Source organism: Nelusetta ayraudi, unplaced genomic scaffold (genome assembly GCF_046127955.1).
Source record: "Nelusetta ayraudi isolate G7.1 ecotype Tasmania unplaced genomic scaffold, CSIRO-AGI_Nayr_v1 ptg000089l, whole genome shotgun sequence".
In the NCBI taxonomy this organism is placed as follows: Eukaryota; Metazoa; Chordata; class Actinopteri; order Tetraodontiformes; family Monacanthidae; genus Nelusetta; species Nelusetta ayraudi.
The window spans coordinates 1,967,002-1,987,500 of record NW_027466139.1 but is presented as its reverse complement, the minus strand read 5'-3'; the positions used below and the strand labels follow the sequence as shown (position 1 = coordinate 1,987,500).

The 20,499-nt window shown below is 50.3% G+C and overlaps 4 protein-coding genes across 7 annotated transcripts in view; 3 read left to right on the top strand and 1 right to left on the bottom strand.

The window, feature by feature from the left end:
• Window positions 1–2,809, top strand: part of vsx1 (visual system homeobox 1 homolog, chx10-like) — a 3,083-nt gene extending 274 nt beyond the window's left edge. The window contains exons 1-5 of one of the 2 annotated variants that reach the window (XM_076046081.1): window positions 1–171; window positions 603–678; window positions 768–891; window positions 980–1,160; window positions 1,928–2,809. The exon at window positions 1–171 is cut by the window's left edge and continues 274 nt beyond it. In XM_076046081.1, the coding sequence (XP_075902196.1) occupies window positions 1–171; window positions 603–678; window positions 768–891; window positions 980–1,160; window positions 1,928–2,313 (938 nt within the window). In that variant the 3' untranslated portion in view covers window positions 2,314–2,809. Of the gene's footprint in view, window positions 172–602; window positions 679–767; window positions 892–979; window positions 1,176–1,927 lie in introns of both variants that reach the window. The other variant, XM_076046080.1, reaches the window with a different exon arrangement.
• Window positions 2,810–4,148: 1,339 nt separating this feature from the next.
• Window positions 4,149–14,120, top strand: acss1 (acyl-CoA synthetase short chain family member 1). The gene is made up of 14 exons (XM_076046051.1): window positions 4,149–4,522; window positions 4,849–4,945; window positions 5,827–6,026; window positions 6,919–7,103; window positions 7,183–7,335; window positions 8,264–8,411; window positions 9,367–9,504; window positions 9,602–9,694; window positions 10,349–10,461; window positions 11,814–11,940; window positions 12,048–12,175; window positions 12,258–12,321; window positions 13,115–13,233; window positions 13,336–14,120. Exons 1-14 carry the CDS (start codon window positions 4,192–4,194, stop codon window positions 13,510–13,512), a joined length of 2,073 nt encoding a protein of 690 aa, XP_075902166.1. The 5' UTR covers window positions 4,149–4,191; the 3' UTR covers window positions 13,513–14,120.
• Window positions 14,121–14,153: 33 nt separating this feature from the next.
• On the top strand, window positions 14,154–18,362 carry apmap (adipocyte plasma membrane associated protein). 2 transcript variants are annotated; one of them, XM_076046057.1, is made up of 9 exons: window positions 14,154–14,373; window positions 14,646–14,762; window positions 15,234–15,349; window positions 15,429–15,521; window positions 15,749–15,865; window positions 16,355–16,529; window positions 16,608–16,742; window positions 16,965–17,157; window positions 17,714–18,362. In XM_076046057.1, exons 1-9 carry the CDS (start codon window positions 14,282–14,284, stop codon window positions 17,921–17,923), a joined length of 1,248 nt encoding a protein of 415 aa, XP_075902172.1. In that variant the 5' UTR covers window positions 14,154–14,281; the 3' UTR covers window positions 17,924–18,362. The 2 variants fall into 2 exon arrangements, with proteins under 2 accessions (XP_075902172.1, XP_075902173.1); XM_076046058.1 differs by lacking the exon at window positions 15,749–15,865.
• Window positions 18,359–20,384, bottom strand: cst7 (cystatin f). Of its 2 annotated transcripts, none has more exons than XM_076046067.1 (4): window positions 20,236–20,384; window positions 18,779–18,954; window positions 18,579–18,695; window positions 18,359–18,503 (listed from the first exon to the last, which is right to left on the bottom strand). In XM_076046067.1, the coding sequence occupies exons 1-4, from the start codon at window positions 20,291–20,293 to the stop codon at window positions 18,426–18,428; spliced, it is 429 nt and encodes a 142-aa protein (XP_075902182.1). In that variant the 5' UTR covers window positions 20,294–20,384; the 3' UTR covers window positions 18,359–18,425. The 2 variants fall into 2 exon arrangements, with proteins under 2 accessions (XP_075902182.1, XP_075902183.1); XM_076046068.1 differs by having other exon boundaries at window positions 18,779–18,948; window positions 20,236–20,363.
• Between the last annotated feature and the right edge of the window lie 115 nt (window positions 20,385–20,499).

Here is a 20,499-nt window from a genome sequence, read left to right as displayed (position 1 = left end):
TCTCCTTCCCGGGAGGGTCGCTTCCGCTCGGCCTCGGCTTCCTGTGCAGCCTGGCGGCGCAGCAACCCGCCGGGGCGCCCTGCTTCCTGCCGGGTCACCTGCCGCTGCTGCAGGCCCGGAGCGACTCACACTACCTGCAGAGCCTGGAGGCGCAGCGGGAGCCCTACTCCGGTACGCGCGCGCGCACACGCACACACATACGCCGCAGTTAGTCATCACTCTGATGGCTTTGATTCGATGCTAGAGTGACTGGTTCTGAGCTGGTTCTGACTCGGTTCTGCTTCTGGGTTGGGAGATCCTGGAGTTGAGTGGCTGATGAGATGATGATGATGATGTTGAGATGTTGATGATGATGATGTTGAGATGTTGAGATGATGATGATAATGGTGATGAGATGTTGAAATTACAAAAATGATGATGGTGATGATGAGTATATGTTGAAATTATGATGGTGCTGAGATCTTGAGATGATCATAATGAAATATTGAGATGATGCTGCTGCTGCTGCTGCTGCTGCTGTTAAGATGCTAAGACGACGATGATGACGAGGTGTTGAGATGTTGAGGCTGCCTGCTGACAGTCTGCTTGGTCTCCCGCTGCAGACGAAGAGTGTCTCTCCGACCGCAATGACTCCAAGAACTCGTCCAACTCCCAGAAGAGGAAGAAGAGGAGACACCGGTGAGTCGCCGTGGCTTCACCCTCTTTTTAAATCCGGTTGAGAGCGCCTCCCTCTGACCTGCTGCTGCTGCTGCTGCTGCTGTCCACAGGACGGTGTTCACCTCCCACCAGCTGGAGGAGCTGGAGAAGGCCTTTCACGAAGCCCACTACCCCGACGTCTACGCCCGGGAGATGCTGGCCATGAAGACGGAGCTGCCGGAGGACCGCATCCAGGTGAGGGGGAGGCGGAGTTTCACTCCTGAGGGGTTGCTTTGCTCCATCCAGACGGGCTCCACCTGACCTCGGCTCGCTCCCCCCGCAGGTGTGGTTCCAGAACCGGCGGGCCAAGTGGAGGAAGCGTGAGAAGTGCTGGGGCCGAAGCAGCGTGATGGCCGAGTACGGCCTGTACGGCGCCATGGTGCGACACTCCATACCGCTGCCAGAGTCCATCCTCAACTCGGCCAAGAACGGCATGATGGGATCCTGCGCCCCCTGGCTGCTCGGTGAGCCGCATGCACGTCAGTGCCACACACACTGCACCACACCGCACGCACACACGCACGCACACACACACACACACACACAAGCATCTGCGAGTCTGAGCAGGTCATGTGACTCATATCGCATGCTATGTACGCGTCACATGTCATCAGGGATTATCATGTTGTTATCGCCAGATTAGCAGCTGCATCAGTAACGCAACCAACACAACGCAACAAACACGCAGCACTTGTTGGAATAAGCGGCAGGAAGTCCCGCCCCCTCCTTTTTAGTCACTTCCTTCACATTATCCTGTCATCGTTCAGATGATGACATTTACACCAGCAGTCAAAACTTTGGCCACATACTTCTGATTTAATGATTAATTAATTTTAATTTTCATGACTATTTGCATTGCAGATTGTCACTCAAGGCATCAAAACTGTGAATGAACGCATATGGAATATGTATTAAACAAAAAAGTGTGAAATAACTAATACAAGTTTTATATTTTAGATTACTTAGAATAGCCGCCCTTCATATAAAATATGTATAAAATAACATATTTAGGTACTTCACTTTTTTTCTTTTGTCAAATTAATCCACATATCTCGGTCATATATTTGATGTCTTCAGTGTGTATCTGCAGTGTAAAAAGTAGTCGAGATAAAGAGGAAACAGGTGTGTCCAAACTGTTGACTGGTGGTGCGTATCTGCTAGTGATGTCACAGGCACCACTTCCTGTGTCCCCTGCAGGAGGAACTCAGTCTCTCTCTCTCTCTCCTCTCAGGGATGCACAAGAAGTCTATCGAGATGACCAAGAAGTGCTCCAGCCCCCCCCAGTCTGACTCCGCCCACTGTGACAACTTCCGGGAGGCGGCAGCAGTGCCGCCGCCGCCGCCGCCGCCACCGCTGCGGGGCGCCGAGAGGCGGGAGGAGGCGGAGCGCAGAGAAGAAGAGCCGCTGGACACGGAGGAAGAGGAGATGGAGGAGGAAGAGATGGAAGAAGAGGTGGCCATTGACCTGTCCAGCTCCTCCAAGCAGCAGCAGCAGCAGCAGCAGCAGCAGCAGCAACAGCAACAGCAACAGCAGCAGCAGCAGCAGCAGGAGGCGGAGTCTCCCGTCAGGTCCGCCCCCTCGCCACAGAGCGGCGGCGAGTCCGACGAGCACAGCTGAAAGAAGAATAAGAAGAAGTCGGCGTGACATCATCTGTTGCCAGGCAGAACGCAGAACTCTGGACTTTGTTTTGCAAGCTGACGCCAATCTAGCTCGTTTCAAAGGCACGACAGTGAACTCACACGATGCGACAATCAAACGTCCACGTCACTTTATATTAGCAAGGCAGCCGGCTAACAGCTGTTAGCAATGACAAAGAGTGAGAAGTCCTGGGGAGCTAACACAGGACGCACCACGACGTGTGCACAACGATGATGTAAATGATGATGTCACTGTGTGTGTGTCTTTTGTTGTGTGTTTTATATCCTTATTTATCTGAAAAAAAAGATTTCCTCTTTTATTCCTGCTGAGTTCTGTGTGTTTGACCGACCGACCGACCGACTGACTGACTGACTGTGTGGATGAATGTAATTTAAATATCATATTTCAAAAGCTGTATTTATTATTGTTTCCATATGGATGTACAGGTTGGTGAATAAAAAAAGTATTTTTGGGAGGGAGAGTGCAACTTTTTTTTTTTTTATTTCAATGAAACAAACAATCAACACACAGATTCATCACATCAGTTGTCTTTCACATCAGAATCATGAAAATCAGATCCACCACTCAAGGTTCTGAAACTCTATCAAGTCAGTCCAGAGCAGCAGAGACGTCTTCTGACGCCTCCACCCAAACCCTTCCCCCTCCACCCAGACTCCTCCTCCTCCTCGGGGCCATGGCCATCACAGGCCAGTGGCTCGCCAGTCGTGGTAAATCATCGCTTCAAATAGGATTTCAAAAAGCACATGGTTCACATAGTTTGAACTGCTTCATTCACAATGGACGTTAGAAGTGAGATGAAAGTTTAAATTGTCTCGAAATCTTTTGATTGAACATGTTTTTACATAACAATCAATAAAGTCCAGGGATGGATGGCTTTTTATAAAGGAATGAAATAAATCAAGCTGAAAAGAACAAGCCAGTTTGCATTGAAAATAAATTACGTTCCAAGACAACTCAGAAATACGGGACAGACCCCGCCCCCTATTGAATCAATACGGGACGCACCGGTTCATTGTCAAATACAATCTGTATTTTAAGCGTCGGTTGGCAACTCCACTCAAAGTTCCTTCTGAATGGTGGTGGGGCAGACACTGACCTTTGACCCCGGCAGTATTTGGCTGGTGAGTGACTGTGAGAGGGCGGTGGTGGCGGCGGCAGTGGCAGTGGCAGCAGCGTGCTGGGATCAGATGTCCAGATTAGCGGCAGATCGTTAGCAGTGATTAAACTGGGAGGTGGGATTAGCTAATGTTGACATCCAGTAATCTGAGACGCGCTGAGGCTCATCACCAGGTCAGCGGACGGCGCCGCCTACCTGTCACTGACCTCGGGTTACTTCATCTGATCACACACTGCCCTCATTGGACACTGTTGTGTCTATTGTGTTTGTGTGTTGTGTGTGTGTGTGTGTGTGTGTGTGTGTGTGTGTGTGTGTGTGTGTGTGTCTCCACTCAGACGTCAAGCGGTCGGCAGGTGTGAGTGTTAACAAGTGGCCTGCAGGGGCCAAAGCATCCAGTTAGAGACTGATGACAGGCCAGCAGGTGGCGCTGTTCCTCCGTGTCGCACAGGGGACACAAGGCGTGAAGGACAGAGTCACGTGACGGCGATCAATAACCTGATATTGACGAACAGGAAGTGGAGGAGGAAGAAACTTTCACTTGCTGAGTCCTGTGTGTGTGTGTGTGTGTGTGTGTGTGTGTGTGTGTATGTGAGAGAGAGAGAGACCTGGGAGGGGAGGGGGAGAACTGTGAAGGGGGGGTGGAGAAGGGGGAGGTGGGGGCGGAGCCTGTGAGTCCAGGTGAGTTTCTGCTGCTCCGGTTCCGGTCCTTCAGGCTCGACATGGCAGCAGCAGGTGTCAGCAGCACTCGAACCCTCCGAACCCTCCGGACCGTCCGGATTCTCCTCAGCCCCCTTCGGGCGCCAATCCCGAACCGGACCGGGCCGCTCCGGCTGCTCTCCTCGCTGCCGCCGCCGGGGACCTGGACCTCGGAGCTGTCCCGGCTGCCCCACCGGGACCTGCACCGGCTCTCCGTCACCGATCCGGACCAGTTCTGGGGCGCCGCCGCCGCCGACAGGCTCCGATGGATGAAGCCGTTCGAGCGGGTCCAGGACTGCGATCTGAACCGTGGCAAGATCAACTGGTTCCCGGGAGGAAGGATCAACGTGTCCGGTAAGAGACCGAGGGACTGATCCATCACTGATCGATCAGAGTCAGTGGGGGGGAGGGGGGGTGATCATTGATCGATCACAGGTGGAGGTGAAGCAGAGCAGACAGAAGGTGTGAGAGGAATCGTTAATCCCTCAATCAGATGATGTTTTTTCACGGTAAAGCCGCTTTAAATCCGTCGGACACAAACAGGAAGTTTAATCCCATTGTGGATTAATTCCACATGTTTGTCTTCTTCTTTGTTAAAGATGAAACTGACTGTTTGTCTCTTTGTCTTTGTCGTTGTTGTTGTTGTTGTTGTTGTTGTTGTTGTTGTTGTTGTGAGTCAGTCAACTGTCTGGACGTACACGTGGAGACACACCCGGACCGGGCGGCTCTGATCTGGGAGCGGGATGAGCCCGGTACCGAGGTCCGGGTCACCTACCGGTGAGTGGGGAGTAGTACGTGTTGTAGTCCTAGAGCGCACCGACCGAGGCCAAGACGTATCAGGACTGGAGAGTCTGGAGACCCGAGACCCGACCGAGACTTTATACATCACAGAACAATAACAACAAAACAGAGGAAGAAAAAAATGACCAGTGTCTTTTTTTTTTCTTTTTTTTTAAATTCAGTTTTACTTCTAAATCAAACAGCAACAACTCTTTTCAGCAAGGTGTCTTTTAAAAAAATTTTCAAAAACAACTTTGCTTCACTCCATAGCCGGATTCTTTTCTTGTTATTATCGCGTTGTTACAGCATCAACGTTGAACGTTCTTAAATGCTTTGGTACTAAATAAAGCCTAATGCATAATATAATAATAATATAATACACCCATTCTGACCAGTGAGCCATTTTTGGATGTTGACAATTTCAACAACAGTAAACAATGTTATTTTCTACACACTTATAGTTCTCTTTGGACTGAAAACGTACTGAACAGTGACCCAAAAGCCAAGGTTCTTAAAAAAAAAAAAAAAAGTCCCTCTAAAAAACACAATTTGCAATCTTTTAAAAACTTCTGCACAGTGAAGTAACCAGCATGTTTTCCAACGTGAGGAGAAGAAAGGACGCATATTTGTGTGCAAATGTAGGGAGTTGAATTAAAAAGTCATCAGAAAAAGAAATGCAAACACCTGCAGTAACAAAGTCTTTGTTCTTGGTGACCTGCCACTCTGGCTGTGTCTTATCTCCAAGGTGTGAAAATAAAAAAAACGCCTTTTTGTGTGTTTGTGACCATTTTTACGACGGTTGAACTTTGACTTGCAGATTCTGTAAAAACCAGACAGTAAAGATAAAAAAAAAAGCTCTTTTGTTTTTCCCGCTGCAGTGAGCTGCTGGAGATGACGTGCCGCCTGGCCAACACCCTGAAGGCCCACGGCGTGCAGAAGGGCGACCGCGTGGCCGTCTACCTGCCCACCTCGCCGCTCGCCGTGGCCGCCATGCTGGCGTGCGCTCGCATCGGCGCCGTGCACACCGTGGTGTTCGCCGGCTTCAGCGCCGAGGCGCTGGCGGGACGCATCCAGGATGGTGAGGAGGCAGCAGGTCCTTCGCTCTGCTCGGTCGTTTGTTTAACCGCTTGACGGTTACGACCTCTGAAGGTCGCGGCCGTGTTTCCACAACACGCGTTAGCCACCAGGCGCAGCAGAGCATAATGGGTGCGCGGGGGGGGGGGGGGGGGGGGGGGGCGGAGGGCGGGCAACGGAGGGGGCAGCTGAGGCAGCCGGGCCAAGTACTGCACAGCCCGTCCTGAGGGTGGCGCAATGTGCCAATCAGAGCACGCCTGTAGCCGCCAGCTGTAATATCCACCATATTGTTAGCTTATGGAGGATATCATAGCTAGGATATTGATGATATCCTGCAAACTCTTCACCTCGTCCAGGGGTGGAGAAACCCTTTGACTGGTGGGGTTCTAAAATTGGACTGAGGGGGGTAGCGGAGCAGCAGCAGATGGACGGAGTGTTTTTGGTGACCCAGCTCATTGGAGGAAAAACTCTGTAATGGGAAATGGAGAAAACATGCTGCTTTAATGTCAACTGGAAATGAACCAAAGCAAAGTTACAATCGAGTCAGTGTCTTTGGAGCACCACAGCTCTTTATTGAAATTACTCTGAACACTGAAAAAAATGGATGAAATACAGCTGTTTTATGACTTACTGACTATTAATATAATTTCTTCAAGTTCGGGGGCCCTGATTTAACAGTCCGCATATGGCCCACAAGCCGTAGTTTGCCAACACCTGGCCTGGGGCGCTAGCGTTAATGGCCAACAGGCTGTTATCATTAGCGACTAGGCTAACGGCCTCCTGTTGCAAGACGCACCGATCAGAGCAGCCCAGCCAATAATAGCCTTTAGGCTGTTAGCCTAGCCGCTAGCACTAACACAGCCTCCTTCTCCTACTCCACTTCCGGTCTCCTGCAGCTGAGTGTAAGGTGGTGCTGACCTGCGACGAGACGGTGAGGGGCGGCCGCTCCGTCCCACTCAAGGCCACGGTCGACGCCGCCGTCCGCAGCTGTCCGTCTGTCCGCCACGTCCTCGTCTCCCGCAGGACGGACGGTGGCGCCACCGCCGCCGCCGTGGGCCCGCTGGACGTCCCACTGGAGGAGGTGGGACCCTCTGGGGAGGTCATATGACCTTGGGCAAGGACCACCACGGTGTTGTGACGGTGTGTTGTGCGCGTTGCAGGCGATGAAAGCGGCGGCGCCCGTTTGTCCTGCAGAAGCTCTGGACAGTGAAGATCCTCTGTTCCTGCTCTACACCTCCGGCAGCACCGGCCGGCCCAAAGGTCTGGTCCACAGCCAGGCAGGGTACCTGTTGTACACATCGCTCACACACCAGGTACACGCACGTACACGCACGTACACACACACACACACACACACACACACACACACACACACACACACACACACACTCACAAACACACACACAGACGGGCAGACGTTGGGTGAGTTGGGTTGTGCCCGTGTTGTTAATGAGGACATGCACCAGTTACACAACAGGAATGCACACAAAGACTCACTGAGGCCACTGGACTGAGTCCAGGTCCTGGATCTGGTTTTGGACCAGGACCAGACCAGGACCAGGAACAGGATCTGGTCTAGGACCAGGTCCTGCTGGACAATCTGGTCCCCAAATCCCCACAAATTAGCTTTTCACTGATGGACAAGCAGAAACATCTGCTTTCTCTGTGTGTGTTACTGTGTGATTGTGAATGTGTGTGGGTGTGTAAGTGTGTGTGCGAGCGTGTGTGTGTGTGTGTAAGTGTGTCTTTGTGTGTGTGTGTGTGGGATTGACTCGATGTTTATGATGATAATTGAGTAAAAGGACAAAACCATAAAACCCCTCGGCCTTGCCAAATATTTATCAGTGCTAATTTCTAAAGCAGCTTAGCCTTCAAGGAGGGGGAGGGGTGTGTGTGTGTGTGTGTGTGTGTGTGTGTGTGTGTGTGTGTGTGTGCGTGTGTATGGATTGTTGGCTCGCTGGTTGTTTGGATGAAACAACAGAACAAAAGCTGCTTTATGTGAAAAGACGAGGAGCTCTGAGTTCAGCAGTGTGTGTGTGTGTGTGTGTGTGTGTGTGTGTGTGTGTGTGGTGTGTGTATGCGTTTGTGGGGTCCTCACTGCATCAGTCAGAGTCCCAGTAGATGAATAAAGGATGATAAACAATTGAAGAATAAGTGAAAAGTTTTTTTGAAACTTGTCACCAAATATTTGTCAATAAAGTTTGATGTGATTCCATTTAAAGGGCCTTCTTGTCTCCTCAGTACGTGTTCGACCACCGGGACGGCGACGTGTTCGGCTGCGTTGCGGACATCGGCTGGATCACAGGTCACAGCTACGTGGTGTACGGCCCGCTGTGCAACGGCGCCACCACTGTCCTGTTTGAAAGTACACCTGTGTACCCTAACCCAGGTGAGACCAGCATCCAGTTCCCAGCATGCATTTCACCTCCAACTGCTCCGGGGTATTTCGCACTTTGACAGATTCTGTATTTTTAGCTGAGCTAAAAACACAGCTAATATTGCAGAGTAGCAGCTACGGTAATGTGACTAGCTGGTGGTTAGCGGTGCGTGGTCGAGCTGTTAGCAGGAGGCTAGCTGGTTGTTCATGCTGTTTGTAGGATGTTAGCAGGTCATTATCTGCGTTTCCATGACCCCCAGAATTGCGCGAAACCTAAATATGGCAATTAAAAAACTGTTGATGGAAACTAAACTTGGAAAAACCTCTGAGATATGGCTGAAAGATTTTGACGCTCTCGCGAGGAGGTTTTTCAGACGTATCCGTGTAGAGGTACATCGCAAAAGTGTCATGGAAACACTTGTCGCATTTACAAGTCAGTGGACGGGACATACTGGCTCACGTGACCAGTTCACTTCAAGAGAAAATGGGGTGTTATGATTGGACGGAGGAGGAGGCGGAATATGTTTCACAAGTAATCAAAGAGAACGTTCTTGACAGCAAACAACATCGAAATGCAGCTTTATGGCAAAATGTTTGGCACCTCCTCCTAACGTGCGATCTCGCGGGACGAGATTTTCGCAGAATTCAAGGGAAAGACCTCCAAATCACAATTGTGCGTTGTTGAAATTTTCGGAATGTCGCTTTTATTTCGCGAAAAAAAAACTGTCATGGAAACACAGCTATTAAGGTGACAAACAGGATCAGCACGTGATTGGCTGTCTTCACATGGCGGCCATGGGCTCAGCTCAGTGCTGATTGGACGGTTGGGGGGTGCAGCTCAGGGTAGGCAACCTGGTGATGCTGCTGCTCGGAGACTGATTTCTCCCTGAGGAATCGCTGATTGATCCTTTGTGCTGTATCCTTCCTTCTCTCACCCCATGGTGTGTGTGGTGTGTCTGGGCTCTAGGCCGGTATTGGGAGATGGTACAGCGTCTCCGGGTCTCCCAGTTCTACGGCGCCCCCACCGCCCTGCGGCTGCTGCTCAGCTACGACGACAGCTGGGTGAAGAAGTACGACCGCTCGTCCCTCCGGACCCTCGGATCAGGTCACATGATCCCGTCACATGACCCGTGGGGACCAATAGGCAGCCTGTACCCTGAGAAGGTGACTGTCTTTGTGTGTATGTGTGTGTTTGTGTGCAGTCGGGGAGCCCATCAACCACGAGGCCTGGCACTGGTTCCACGATGTGGTCGGAGAGGGACGCTGCCCCCTGGTGGACACCTGGTGGCAGACAGGTGGGTGTCCCAAAACAGATGGCTGACTTGCCTTCACTTCCTGCCGCTACAGGAAGCTGGCGGGGCATAACCTGTGTGTCTCTGACACACAGCAAAGCCTCACTCGCACCACTTGCTGTAGGTGGCGCTGTGCTGCTGAACTACTGTAACAAAGAAAAGGAGAAAAAAATACACCAATCAGAGTGAAACAGCAGGCCGAATATCACAGGATGTCCTGCTACTGTGTGTGTGACTCTGTGTGTGTGTGTTTGTGCGTGTGTGTGTTTGTGCGTGTTCGCACATGTGGGTGTGTGTGTGTGTGTGTATGTGTGCGGCTCAGGCTAACTAGAATGATTAGCAGCAGAACATCTGCAGCTGCACAAATGAAGAAGATTCTCGACACCCGGATCATTGCTCCAATCACGGTGTGTGTGCGCTGTGTGTGTATGTGTGTGACCTAATTCTTCAACAATCACCCAGTGTGTGTGTGTGTGTGTGTGTGTGTGTGTGTGTGTGTGTGTGTTAAACTCGGTGCCAGCTGCTTCTTGAAAAGAAGAGGTTCCGTTCAATTGAGAAATTAAGTGGAATTAAAGCCGCTGCTGGAAAACACAGCGCGTCCCCCTAGTGGCGGCAGGTGGAAACGTCCCTCTGATTGAGTCCGGCGCTGTTTTCCAGAGACGGGAGGGATCTGCATCGCGCCACGGCCCGCAGAGGAGGGCGCCCCCGTGGTGCCTGCGATGGCGATGAGGCCGTTCTTTGGCATCGAGCCGGTGCTGATGGGAGAGCAGGTGGCACACAACTGCATCACAACAACAACACAGATCATTGTGTCATGGCGGCTGGTTTATTGGACGGGGTAATAGTGTCACATAACCTCCTGTTAAAACTTTAGTGCGTTGAAACATAAAAATCGAGGCAGATTCCATCATAAATCCGTTTAATATAAAAGTTTTAACCGGCCAATAAAATCCTCCTCAATCGTTAGGCTCCGCCCTTTGTCGCCCTTTCACTCCTTTCTCAGCCAAAACTCAGGTCTGCCCCCTGGTGGAGAGCCAGCAAGGCATTCCTTGCCTGCCTGCACACACTTAGAAAAGTACATTTTCCCGTAAATATCATAATAAAGTTATTCTCCAGTTGTTCTTGTCACGTCACATCATGTCCACTTGGTTGTGCTGCTTCCATTGTTGTGCATTATCATAGAGTTTTTATCCAATCAGATTTCAGCTAGCTCGTGTTGTCAGGTTCCATGAAATCTGCCTTCAGAATCAACATCGCAGGCTCCTGTTTGCTGTCAGTGAACGCACCACCACCGGTTGCGACAGCCAATCAGATCTTGAGTCTGCGATACCCAAAACCTATCTCTCTGTCTCTCTATCTCTCCAACTATCTATCTATCTCTCTATCTGTCTATCTGTCTATCTCTCTCTCTCTCTCTCTCTCTCTCTCTCTCTCTCTCTCTATCTATCTATCTCTCTATCTATCTATGAAGTGAAGTGTGACGCTCAGACAGCAGGTGGCACTCTTTCCTAACGCCGCGTCAGGTTGATTGATATCAGCATATTTTAGGAGCAGGGCGACAGAGCCTGACGTAATCTTCTGATTGGTCACCGGAGGAACGAGACTTGAGACTGGTTGCAGGAGGAAGTGGTCAGGTGGTTCGTTCCTGGTTTTTCCTGGTAGGCGGCCTTAGAGGTCAGAGGTGGGCGGGGCCTGGGTGTAATCTGTGAATTAAGGCGGCGTAGCAGCAGCAGCAGCAGCAGCTGGTTGCTGTGATTAACAGGCCGCTCCCCCAAATTAATTGCGGCTCTTTCTCCTCTGTTGAAGAACAGTAATCTAGTCTAGATTAGATTAGATTAGATTATCGCCTCCTTTGCTCTCTCACTTCATCCCGCCGAAGGTCAAGGAGGTCGCTTTCATTTGGAACATTTAACTCCGCCTTAATCTGAGCGCGCTCACACTTTTCCTCAAGAGTGGCGGGCGCCTCCTCACACAGCAGCGTGGAGACTCTCAAATCACATCAGAACACAATGACGTAAAAAACAGAGTAAAACCTGAAAGCTAATGATGCTAAGAGTCTGTGTGTGCGTGTGTGTGTGTGTGTGTGTGTGTGTGTGTGTGTGTGTGCGTGTGTGTGTGTCAGGGCCAGCCCCTGAGTGGTCAGTCGGTGGACGGGGCTCTGTGTCTGGCCCGGCCTTGGCCTGGGATGGCCCGCAGCATCTTCAGGGACCACCAGAGGTTCATCGAGACCTACTTCACCCCCTATCCTGGTCAGTGTGTGTGTGTGTGTGTGTGTGTCTTCAGCATGTGTGTGTCTTCAGTGAGTGTGTGTGTGTGTGTCCTCACTCTGTGTGTGTGTGTGTGTGTGTGTCCTTAGGCTGCTACTTCACTGGCGATGGTGCATGGCGTTCAGAAGACGGTTTCTACCAGATCACCGGCAGGATGGATGATGTCATCAACGTGAGCGGCCACCGACTGGGGACGGCTGAAGTGGAGGACGCCCTGGTGAGGGAGACTCACTTCCTGTCTGCCAGTGCGTGTGTTTCCGGTTGGCGGCGCCCTTACGACCTGTGGCCTCTGTTTGCAGGACGAACACCCGGCGGTTCCCGAGTCGGCTGTGGTCGGCTTCCCTCACCCAATCAAAGGAGAAGGTGGGGGGGTCACATGACTTCTGTTGACATGTACACTCAGACACACACACACTCACTTTATTCCTTTCGTGTGACACCATCACAGGTGGAGGTGAGTGGTGTTTAATATGTTTTGATCATGTTCTTCATTTGAACTATTCTGCTGAGTGACGTCACATCTCCTCCACCACAACAGCTGTGACTCTGCTGCCCCCTGCTGGCTAGCCGCTCTACTCACTCACAGCTGACACACAGTGCTCATAATGGAGTGGTGACAAACTCAAATACACAGTGGACTAAAATTTTAAAGTTTTTTGAAAAGGTCTTCCTCCAGATACAACAGTGAACCTTTTTATTTATATGGAACCAAACAACAAAACAAAGCTTAATACAATAAATAACTTAATATTGCACACGTGCAAAAATCGAATTTCAAATAAAATAAAACTCAGCAAAAATGAAGAAGATGTCCTTTAAAAATCATATGGCTCTTTTTTATTTGCAGCCTTCTGATTTAAAGGTCAACAGTAGCCTTTTTCCACAGGCTGATAATAAATTTAAAAATAACACAACAACAATGAACTAATTAAGTCATAATAACATCCTTCAATGAACGTCCCGTCTTGATTGAGCAGAGCATTCTGGGACTTGTAGTATAAGATACATGAGCTGTAGTAGTCATTTAATATCGCCTCGCAGGCCAAATATACTATAAATACACTGCGGGCCAAATTTGGCCTGCAAGCCAGAGTTTGACACCAATGTTTTACAGGCTAATGAGGATGATGATGTGTGTGTGTGTGTGCGTGTCCAGTGCCGTTTGCCTTCGTGGTTTTGAAGGACGACCTCGGTAGCCCCCCTGCCGTCCTGCGGCAGCTCAGAGAACTCGTCGCCACCAAAATTGCCAAATACGCCGTCCCGGAGCACTTCCTGGTGAGGCTCCTCTCACCGCTCCCACACTGAGCGTGCTGCACTGGTCCAACTAGCTGACGGGGGGGTTGGGGTACTGGGGTTTCCTTGACCTATGACCTCTAGGTGGTGGAGAGGCTGCCGAAGACTCGCTCGGGGAAGATCATGCGGCGGGTGCTGAGGAAGGTGGCCACAGAGGCCACAGGCGACCTGGGCGACCTGTCGACCCTGGATGACCCCTCGGTGGTCCAGGAGATCATCCAGGCCCATCGGCGCTACAGGGAGCAGCACAGGAAGTCCTGAAGGCCCCACCAGTCACCTCACTTTCTGTTTCCTGTTCGCACAGTCACCTTTAGAGACCTGAACCGCTTTTTTTGATTCACTCTAAAAAAGAAAACAATAACACCCTCAGATTTATTCTAATCTATGAAATTTAATCTCTAGAGTTTGAAATAAGAGTTTAAAATAAGAACAGTCTGATGAAATATAATGATACACAGCAACAAGACAAAAATAACTTATCATCAAGTTATCATTCATTTCTCCATTTATTTTGTGAATTGTTTTTTTTTTGTTGTAAAAATCAGTTTCTTTTACATGTTTTCCGAGTAGTGTAACTCAATATTTGGCCTCTATTTGACATGAGAAGAAGAACAGAGTTATTCTTCAGTCCCATTCATGTTCCAGCAGATTTTTATTTCCACTGAATTGGCCTTTAAATAAACCAAACTTCTATATTTTTATGGACCCATTGATTCTGATAACTAATGATGTTTATAGATCAGACTTTGCACAGAATCACGATATATTTGATACCTCACTTGTTTTTATGACGATGATTTCTGACGGATTTTGTATATTTTAAAATAATAATAATAATAAAAACACCTTTACTGGCCCTTTAAACGAGAGCGCCGCCTGCCGTGTTTTGTTCAAACGGGAAGTGATGTGACGTCACCACCAACGGGTTCGGGTGGGATGTGTCGCCGCTCTCCGGGTTCGCTCCCTGTGTACCCGGGATAGACCGTAGGCCGAGCCGAGCCGAACCCCGAGCCGTGCCGGGCCGAGCAGCATGAATGAGACGGAGGGGCTGCGCTTCCGGCGGCTGCACCGGCCGCAGGTCATCACCGACGAGCTGCCCGAACACCGGCACAAGGGATCCGGGTGAGACTCCTGTCGGACCGAACCGACCGGACCGGCCGGAACAGGAAGCAGAACTGGGTGGCTGCGGAGCCGCCGGCAGGGGGAGTTGATCGGTTATCGATCAGTGACGGGTTATTCTGTCTCAAAACAGGGCGGAAGTAGCATCCTTTAGCACAGTTAGCTTAGGCTAACGCCCCCCGTCATCGGTGTTTCTGTGAGTTCTGTCAGTGTTGGTGGGTGAGTGGGCTGGTCTCTGAAGGGGTGTGTGTGTGTGTGTGTGTGTGTGCGCGCAGGACATACAGTGGTAAGGTGTTCCAGGTGACGCTGCTCTCTCTGGGAGGCTTCCTGCTGCTCCCCCTGCTGGTGGTCGTCTTCATCTTGGAGTCTCCCATTAAGCCCGAGGCCTTCAGGTGAGTCCCAGCCTCCTGGTCGGCAATGGACAGACTCCGGCTCGTTGCCTGTATGTGGCCCGTTGAGCTTTTGATTCCAGCCCGCTGAACTTGAAGAAATTAAATTATCAGTGAGCCATAAAGCAGCTTCATTCCAGCCGTTTTTTCAGTGTTTTAAGAGTCATTTCAAAGCATTTGTTCATTTTCATTCAATATTAAAGCAACGTGTTTTCTACATATCGCATGATATATTTTTTCCTCACCAAAACACTCCATCCATCCATCCATCCATCCATCCATCTGCTGCTGCTCCGGCCCCGCTGTCAAATTTTAGAACCCATTGCGGCCCCACTAGTCAAAGAGTTTCCCCACCTTTGCTCGAGGTTGTTGTCTGCAGGATGTCTGAAGTGTGTGTCTGTAACAGCTGGGATGTGTGTGTGTGTGTTTGTGTGTGTGTTGTTCCCCCTGCTGGTGGTGTGGTGGTTACTGCAGTCTGAAGGAGCCCCCACTGATGCGGGGCTGCTGGGAGGCCAACCTGAAGCTGCGGGAGGCTGAGCGGCTCTTCCAGGACCAACTGCTCGGACCTGAGTCCCTCGCCAACATCGGTGGTGAGTCACGCCCAGTTCTGGTGAAAACCAGTTGAAACCAGTTCAGCTCCAGTTTGACACCAGTGATCTCCACCTGCAGACGTCCTGTATTCCGGAACAGCCGACGGGAAGATCGTGAAGCTGATTGGTCGACGGATCCACACAGTGACCAGACTGGGACGGCTACCCTGCGGTGAGACTCCAGGATCCAATCATCAACGATTGTTTGATTGATTGATTGATTGATCATGTTAGCCTTAGGTGAGATTTCAGACTAGGCAACAGGAAGTGAAGCCAAGGTGGGCATGGCAGGCTCAGGTGTGTGTGCGAGTCAGTGAAGGGCAGCAGGTGAACAGACAGGTTTGAAGTTTGTTCCTCCAGCAGGAAGTTGAGTGACAAGTGCTGTTTCTCCGCCTCCAGGCTCCAGGGAGGAGGAGCCGAGCTGCGGGAGGCCGCTGGGAATCCGGGTCGGACCCAACGGGACTCTGTTTGTGGCCGACGCCTACCTGGGCGTGTTTGAGGTCAACCCCACCACAGGTGAGGTGATTTTACCCTCCCACACCCTACGTACACATCTGTCCAGCAGCAGCTGCTTAATAACAACACAGAACAAGAACCACCATCAAGCTCAGTATTACATTAAGTATCCAGCATTCACATATCAGTGACATCATGAAAGACTGATGATGTCATTGTCTTAATGTAAAGGTACTGTAAGCAGCACAAGATATATAACAGTCATTTACAGCTGGACTTTAATTAACTGACAGACAAATTTGTTAAAATTAAGAAAAAATGAATAAATGATTAACAGACTTGGATAAAAAAAAAAAAAGTTGCAAAGTGGTTCTCAGAACATAAAACATAAAACCTCCTTTTACATTTTTAAACAGGAAAAGTGTGTCAAAAAACATACTAATGCACAGCTTTGCGCATTTTCTAGCGGGCGTACGGTAATTCGGGACCTTTTCTAGTGGTTACACGGCGTATGCCTGTGTATCATGTAGACTGCACCACTGCGCACAGGTGACTCAAAGCGGCTGGTGGCAGGCGGTCAGATGGTCGGCGGCAGGAGGTTGACCTTCATCAACGACCTGACGGTGACCCAGGACGGGAAGAAGGTGTACTTCACCGACTCCAGCAGCAGGTGGCAGCGCCGAGACTACCTGCAGCTCATCATGGAGGCCACGGCTGACGGACGGTACTGCCTTTTTAGTCGCCACTTCCTGTCGTTCTTGCTGCTGCTGTTCCACACTAAGACCTGAAGGTGGCGTTGCAGCGTCCTGGAGCTGGACACAGAGAGCCGAGAGGTGACCGTCGTCATGGAGAACCTGCGCTTCCCCAACGGCATCCAGCTGCTGCCACACGAGGAGTCGGTGCTGGTGGCCGAGACCACCATGGCCCGCATCCGCAGGTATTCACTCATTCACTCACACACACACACACTCTCTCAAACCTGGGGCTGATAATAATAATGATAATAATAATAATAATAATAATATTAATAATAATCTAATATATTGATTGTTATATGTTTGGGAGCGCCATCACGCACCAACACGATCACACACATGCCCGCTATGCGAGGCTCAGCAGCAGGGGGCGCTCTCCCCTCACGCCTCTGTCTGTGGCTCAGGGTGCACGTGGCCGGGCTCAACAAGGGTGGGATGGACACCTTCGTGGACAACCTGCCCGGATTCCCCGACAACATCCGGCCCAGCTCCAGCGGCGGCTACTGGGTCAGCATGGCGGCGGTGCGAGCCAACCCCGGCTTCTCCATGCTGGACTTCCTGTCGCAGAGGCCCTGGATCAAGAAGCTCATCTTCAAGGTACAAACGTTATCGATACGTTTGAAAAACCACCTCATGGGTTTCGGTGTTTGCAGGACCAGTGTTTTATTACGATATTTAGGTTTTGTGCAATTCTAGGTGTAATGGAAATGCAGCTACTGAATGGTTGAGGTCCAGAATACATGAATGAAATGCTAATGGAATATAAACCCAGCAGGACTCTTGAGATCTGGAGACTTCAGGCCAGATTAGTGGAGCCCAGAGTTATGCTGCACACAAATGGAAGAAGCTGCCAGCAGAAGTGAAGTGAATGTTTTTAAATCCAGGTTAAAGACTCTTCTTTTGTCTTATGTTTATGATGGAGTGCTTTTGTTCATCTTACATATTATTACCATCTTTTTATTTCTATTCCCCTTTATTACTGCTCTGTTTATGGATTTTAAGCTGTCTTTGTTTTTCCTTGCATTTTGTTTTTTATAAAATGCTTTTAAAATGTTTGAACTTTTAATCATGTAAAGCACATTGAGTTGCCGTGTGTATGAAATGTGCTCTATAAATAAAGCTGCCTTGACCTCTGCCCCCCCCTCCCCTGCAGCTCTTCAGCCAGGACGTCCTTCTGAAGTTCATCCCTCGCTACAGCCTGGTGGCGGAGCTCCACGACGGCGGCGTCTGCACACGCAGCTTCCATGACCCCGGCGGCCTGGTGGCGGCGCACATCAGCGAGGCCCACGAGCATGATGGGAGTCTCTACCTGGGCTCCTTCCGCTCGCCGTACATCGCCAAGCTCGACCTGCAGAAAGTCTGAAGGGCGCTGAGGTGGTCGGTGACATCATCATCATCATCATCATCATCATCATCATCATCATCATCATCATCATCATCATGTGATGACGTCACTGCCACCTGTGTGTGTGTGTGTGAGCAGAACTGGCTAGAACTGGTTTGTCTCCAAGGAAACGGACCGAAACTGTGGGGATCGTTTTATTTTGTGTTACTTTGTCAATGCTAATTTATTATACAATTTAATCTGATTAATTGTTTTGATTTAATTTGATTGTTGACGTTAATGTTGCTTTGAGCCATCACAACAGTTTCCTGTTGGTGGGTCAGTCTCTTTTTTTTTCTCTGGTTGTTCCTGCTGACCTGGCGCAGCATGTTGCTGTAGTTACTCCTCCTGACCAGTGGGGGGGGGGCCTTGTCTCCACTCAACAGCAAACAGTTCAATAAAGCAGCCGTCAAATGTCTTGGTCGCAAAGGTTGATTTTATTCATAAAGAGTTTTGGGTTGTGTTGGGCCTCCGAGGAGGTTCAGGTGCAGGTCAGAACTCGGTCCTGGACCGTGTGTGTCCAGGGAATCAGCCAGAGCATAAAGTGGCACCGCAGCACCTGGAAAAGACAGGAAGGAAACGGCCATTTTCACACGGCTTACTCAGCGAGGTGGCGCCCCCTGCTGGAACTCACCTGGTGGAGCCGCCCTGCAGGCTGGAAGTCGCAGCTGGTGAGGTTGACAGCGGCTCCTTTGGGGCAGACGGTTCTAGATAACTCCAGGTCCACCATGTATTTGAAGCCCTTGACCAACTGAAAACAACAAATAGGAAGTTCAAACACTTCCTGGTGGTCGGCTGCTGTGCGACTGACATTCCATTTGCTGTTCCTGCCACCTGCCGCTGGGCAGCCAGCACGGCGCTCGGCCTGAAGAGGAAGGCGTCGTTGGATTGGTTGTTGTAGAAGTTGGTGGCGTCCAGGACCACCGGTCGCAGGCTGCCGTCGTTGGTGCTGATGTTGCATGGCGCTCCGGGCATCAGGTGGTCATTATGCTTCCCTGATGCCGCTGCCCCTGCGGAGAAGGTGGGCGGAGACAATGTGGAGGGTTGGGGGGGGGGGGGTGAGGAGGTACGTCGTCCTCAGCCAAGTGCAAACATCAGCTTAGTGCACTGTGGGACACTGGAATCACCCATTTGTTCCCGATATAGGAAGTTACATGTCAGCGGTGGGCAAATGTTTTGACTGTTGGGTCCACAGTGGGTTCTAAAATGTGAGGGGCCGGAGCAGCAGCAGATGGATGGATTGTTTTAGTGACCCTGAAAAAATATAGTTTGCAGATTCGTGGTTTGCCCATGCCTGGCCTAGAAGCACCACCAGAACCACCTCAAAACTACCTAGAACCTTCTAGAACCACCCTTGAACCACTTAAAACAGCGGTGGGCAAACTTTTTGACTAAAATTTGACAGAGAGGCCGGAGCAGCAGCAGATGGATGGAGTGTTTTGGTGAGCCACCTTGCAAGAGGATATCGTGGGATATGTAGAAAACAGATGCTTGCCTTTTGTACCTATGGGTCAGTGTGAGCGCAATGCATGATGGGATATATTGCCAGCAAACAACAGCAAAGCTAGTTGTACACTAGTTTTAGCGATGCATTGTGGGATACATTGAGCGAACCTATCTCGTGAATACTGATGTTCACTCACAAAATGGTGCATTTCCTACATAGTGCACTATGTAGTGTGTATTGGGTGATTTCAGACACACCCACAGTGTCTGTCTGCCTGGGAGCTTGTTAGCTTAGCCTGTTAGCTCAGGCTAACAGGCAAGCTCCCCAAAACATCAAGTGTCTCGCTGTTTACAGACTCAAAGTAAACTGGAAACAGGTTTGTTGTTAAACAGCCTGAAGGGTCTTCTAGAGGCACCAACCAACCAACCAGAAGGCGGAACCTTCAACAACCTTTGGCTCAGGGACCTTCAAAACTTTCAGGGATATTCAAGAACCTTCAGGTTCTCGACCACTTCTGTGTTCCTGAGTAGAGCACTGCAATAGTTAGTTTTCAGTCTTCTAGCCATCTTCTGCACCTGCTTTCACCTGCACTCAGGGTGGCACACACCCTAGAGACAGTCTGCCTCACCATCCACTGTTTGGGTTGCACCTGCAGTATGGTTGTTCCTCGCTGACTCTAACAGCAGGAAGCAGAAGTTGCTTCCTGTTTGGTGTGTCCTCTCTTCCTGTTCCCTTTAAACAACCTGAAGCTTCCGCAATGTGCAGCATTCATTGGCCATCAGACTTTAAACAACACAACACCCCCAACATTCAACAATGAGAGAGAAAAGCGTGTGTTACTCACACAGGAGGCCGAGCGGCAGCAGCAGCTGCAGCAGCAGAAGCGTCTTCACTGCCATCATGCTCTCTGTTTCCTGTCAACTCACCACAGAGCAGAAGCCCCAGATCTTCACTTCCTGTCAGGCTAAGCCGCCGCCTGTTTCAGTCACTGTAACAACAGCCCTACAGCGCCTCCTTCTGGACAGCACTGTGCACAACTGAATGTAAATACTTCAGGCTGACTGTTTAGAGTCAATCCTATTGGCTAACTGGATTGAGCTGAGTAGGT

Coding starts and splice junctions, on each gene's coding strand:
- cst7 (XM_076046067.1), bottom strand. CDS start 20,293: ATGATGGCAGTGAAGACGCTTCTGCTGCTGCAGCTGCTGCTGCCGCTC. Junction 18,955..20,235: donor GCTGCCGCTCGGCCTCCTGT/GTGAGTAACACA, acceptor CCTTCTCCGCAG/GGGCAGCGGCATCAGGGAAG. Junction 18,696..18,778: donor TGCTGGCTGCCCAGCGGCAG/GTGGCAGGAACA, acceptor TGTTGTTTTCAG/TTGGTCAAGGGCTTCAAATA.
- apmap (XM_076046057.1), top strand. CDS start 14,282: ATGAATGAGACGGAGGGGCTGCGCTTCCGGCGGCTGCACCGGCCGCAG. Junction 14,374..14,645: donor CACCGGCACAAGGGATCCGG/GTGAGACTCCTG, acceptor GTGTGCGCGCAG/GACATACAGTGGTAAGGTGT. Junction 15,866..16,354: donor TGAGGTCAACCCCACCACAG/GTGAGGTGATTT, acceptor CACTGCGCACAG/GTGACTCAAAGCGGCTGGTG.
- acss1 (XM_076046051.1), top strand. CDS start 4,192: ATGGCAGCAGCAGGTGTCAGCAGCACTCGAACCCTCCGAACCCTCCGG. Junction 4,523..4,848: donor AGGAAGGATCAACGTGTCCG/GTAAGAGACCGA, acceptor GTTGTGAGTCAG/TCAACTGTCTGGACGTACAC. Junction 9,505..9,601: donor CCTCCGGACCCTCGGATCAG/GTCACATGATCC, acceptor GTTTGTGTGCAG/TCGGGGAGCCCATCAACCAC.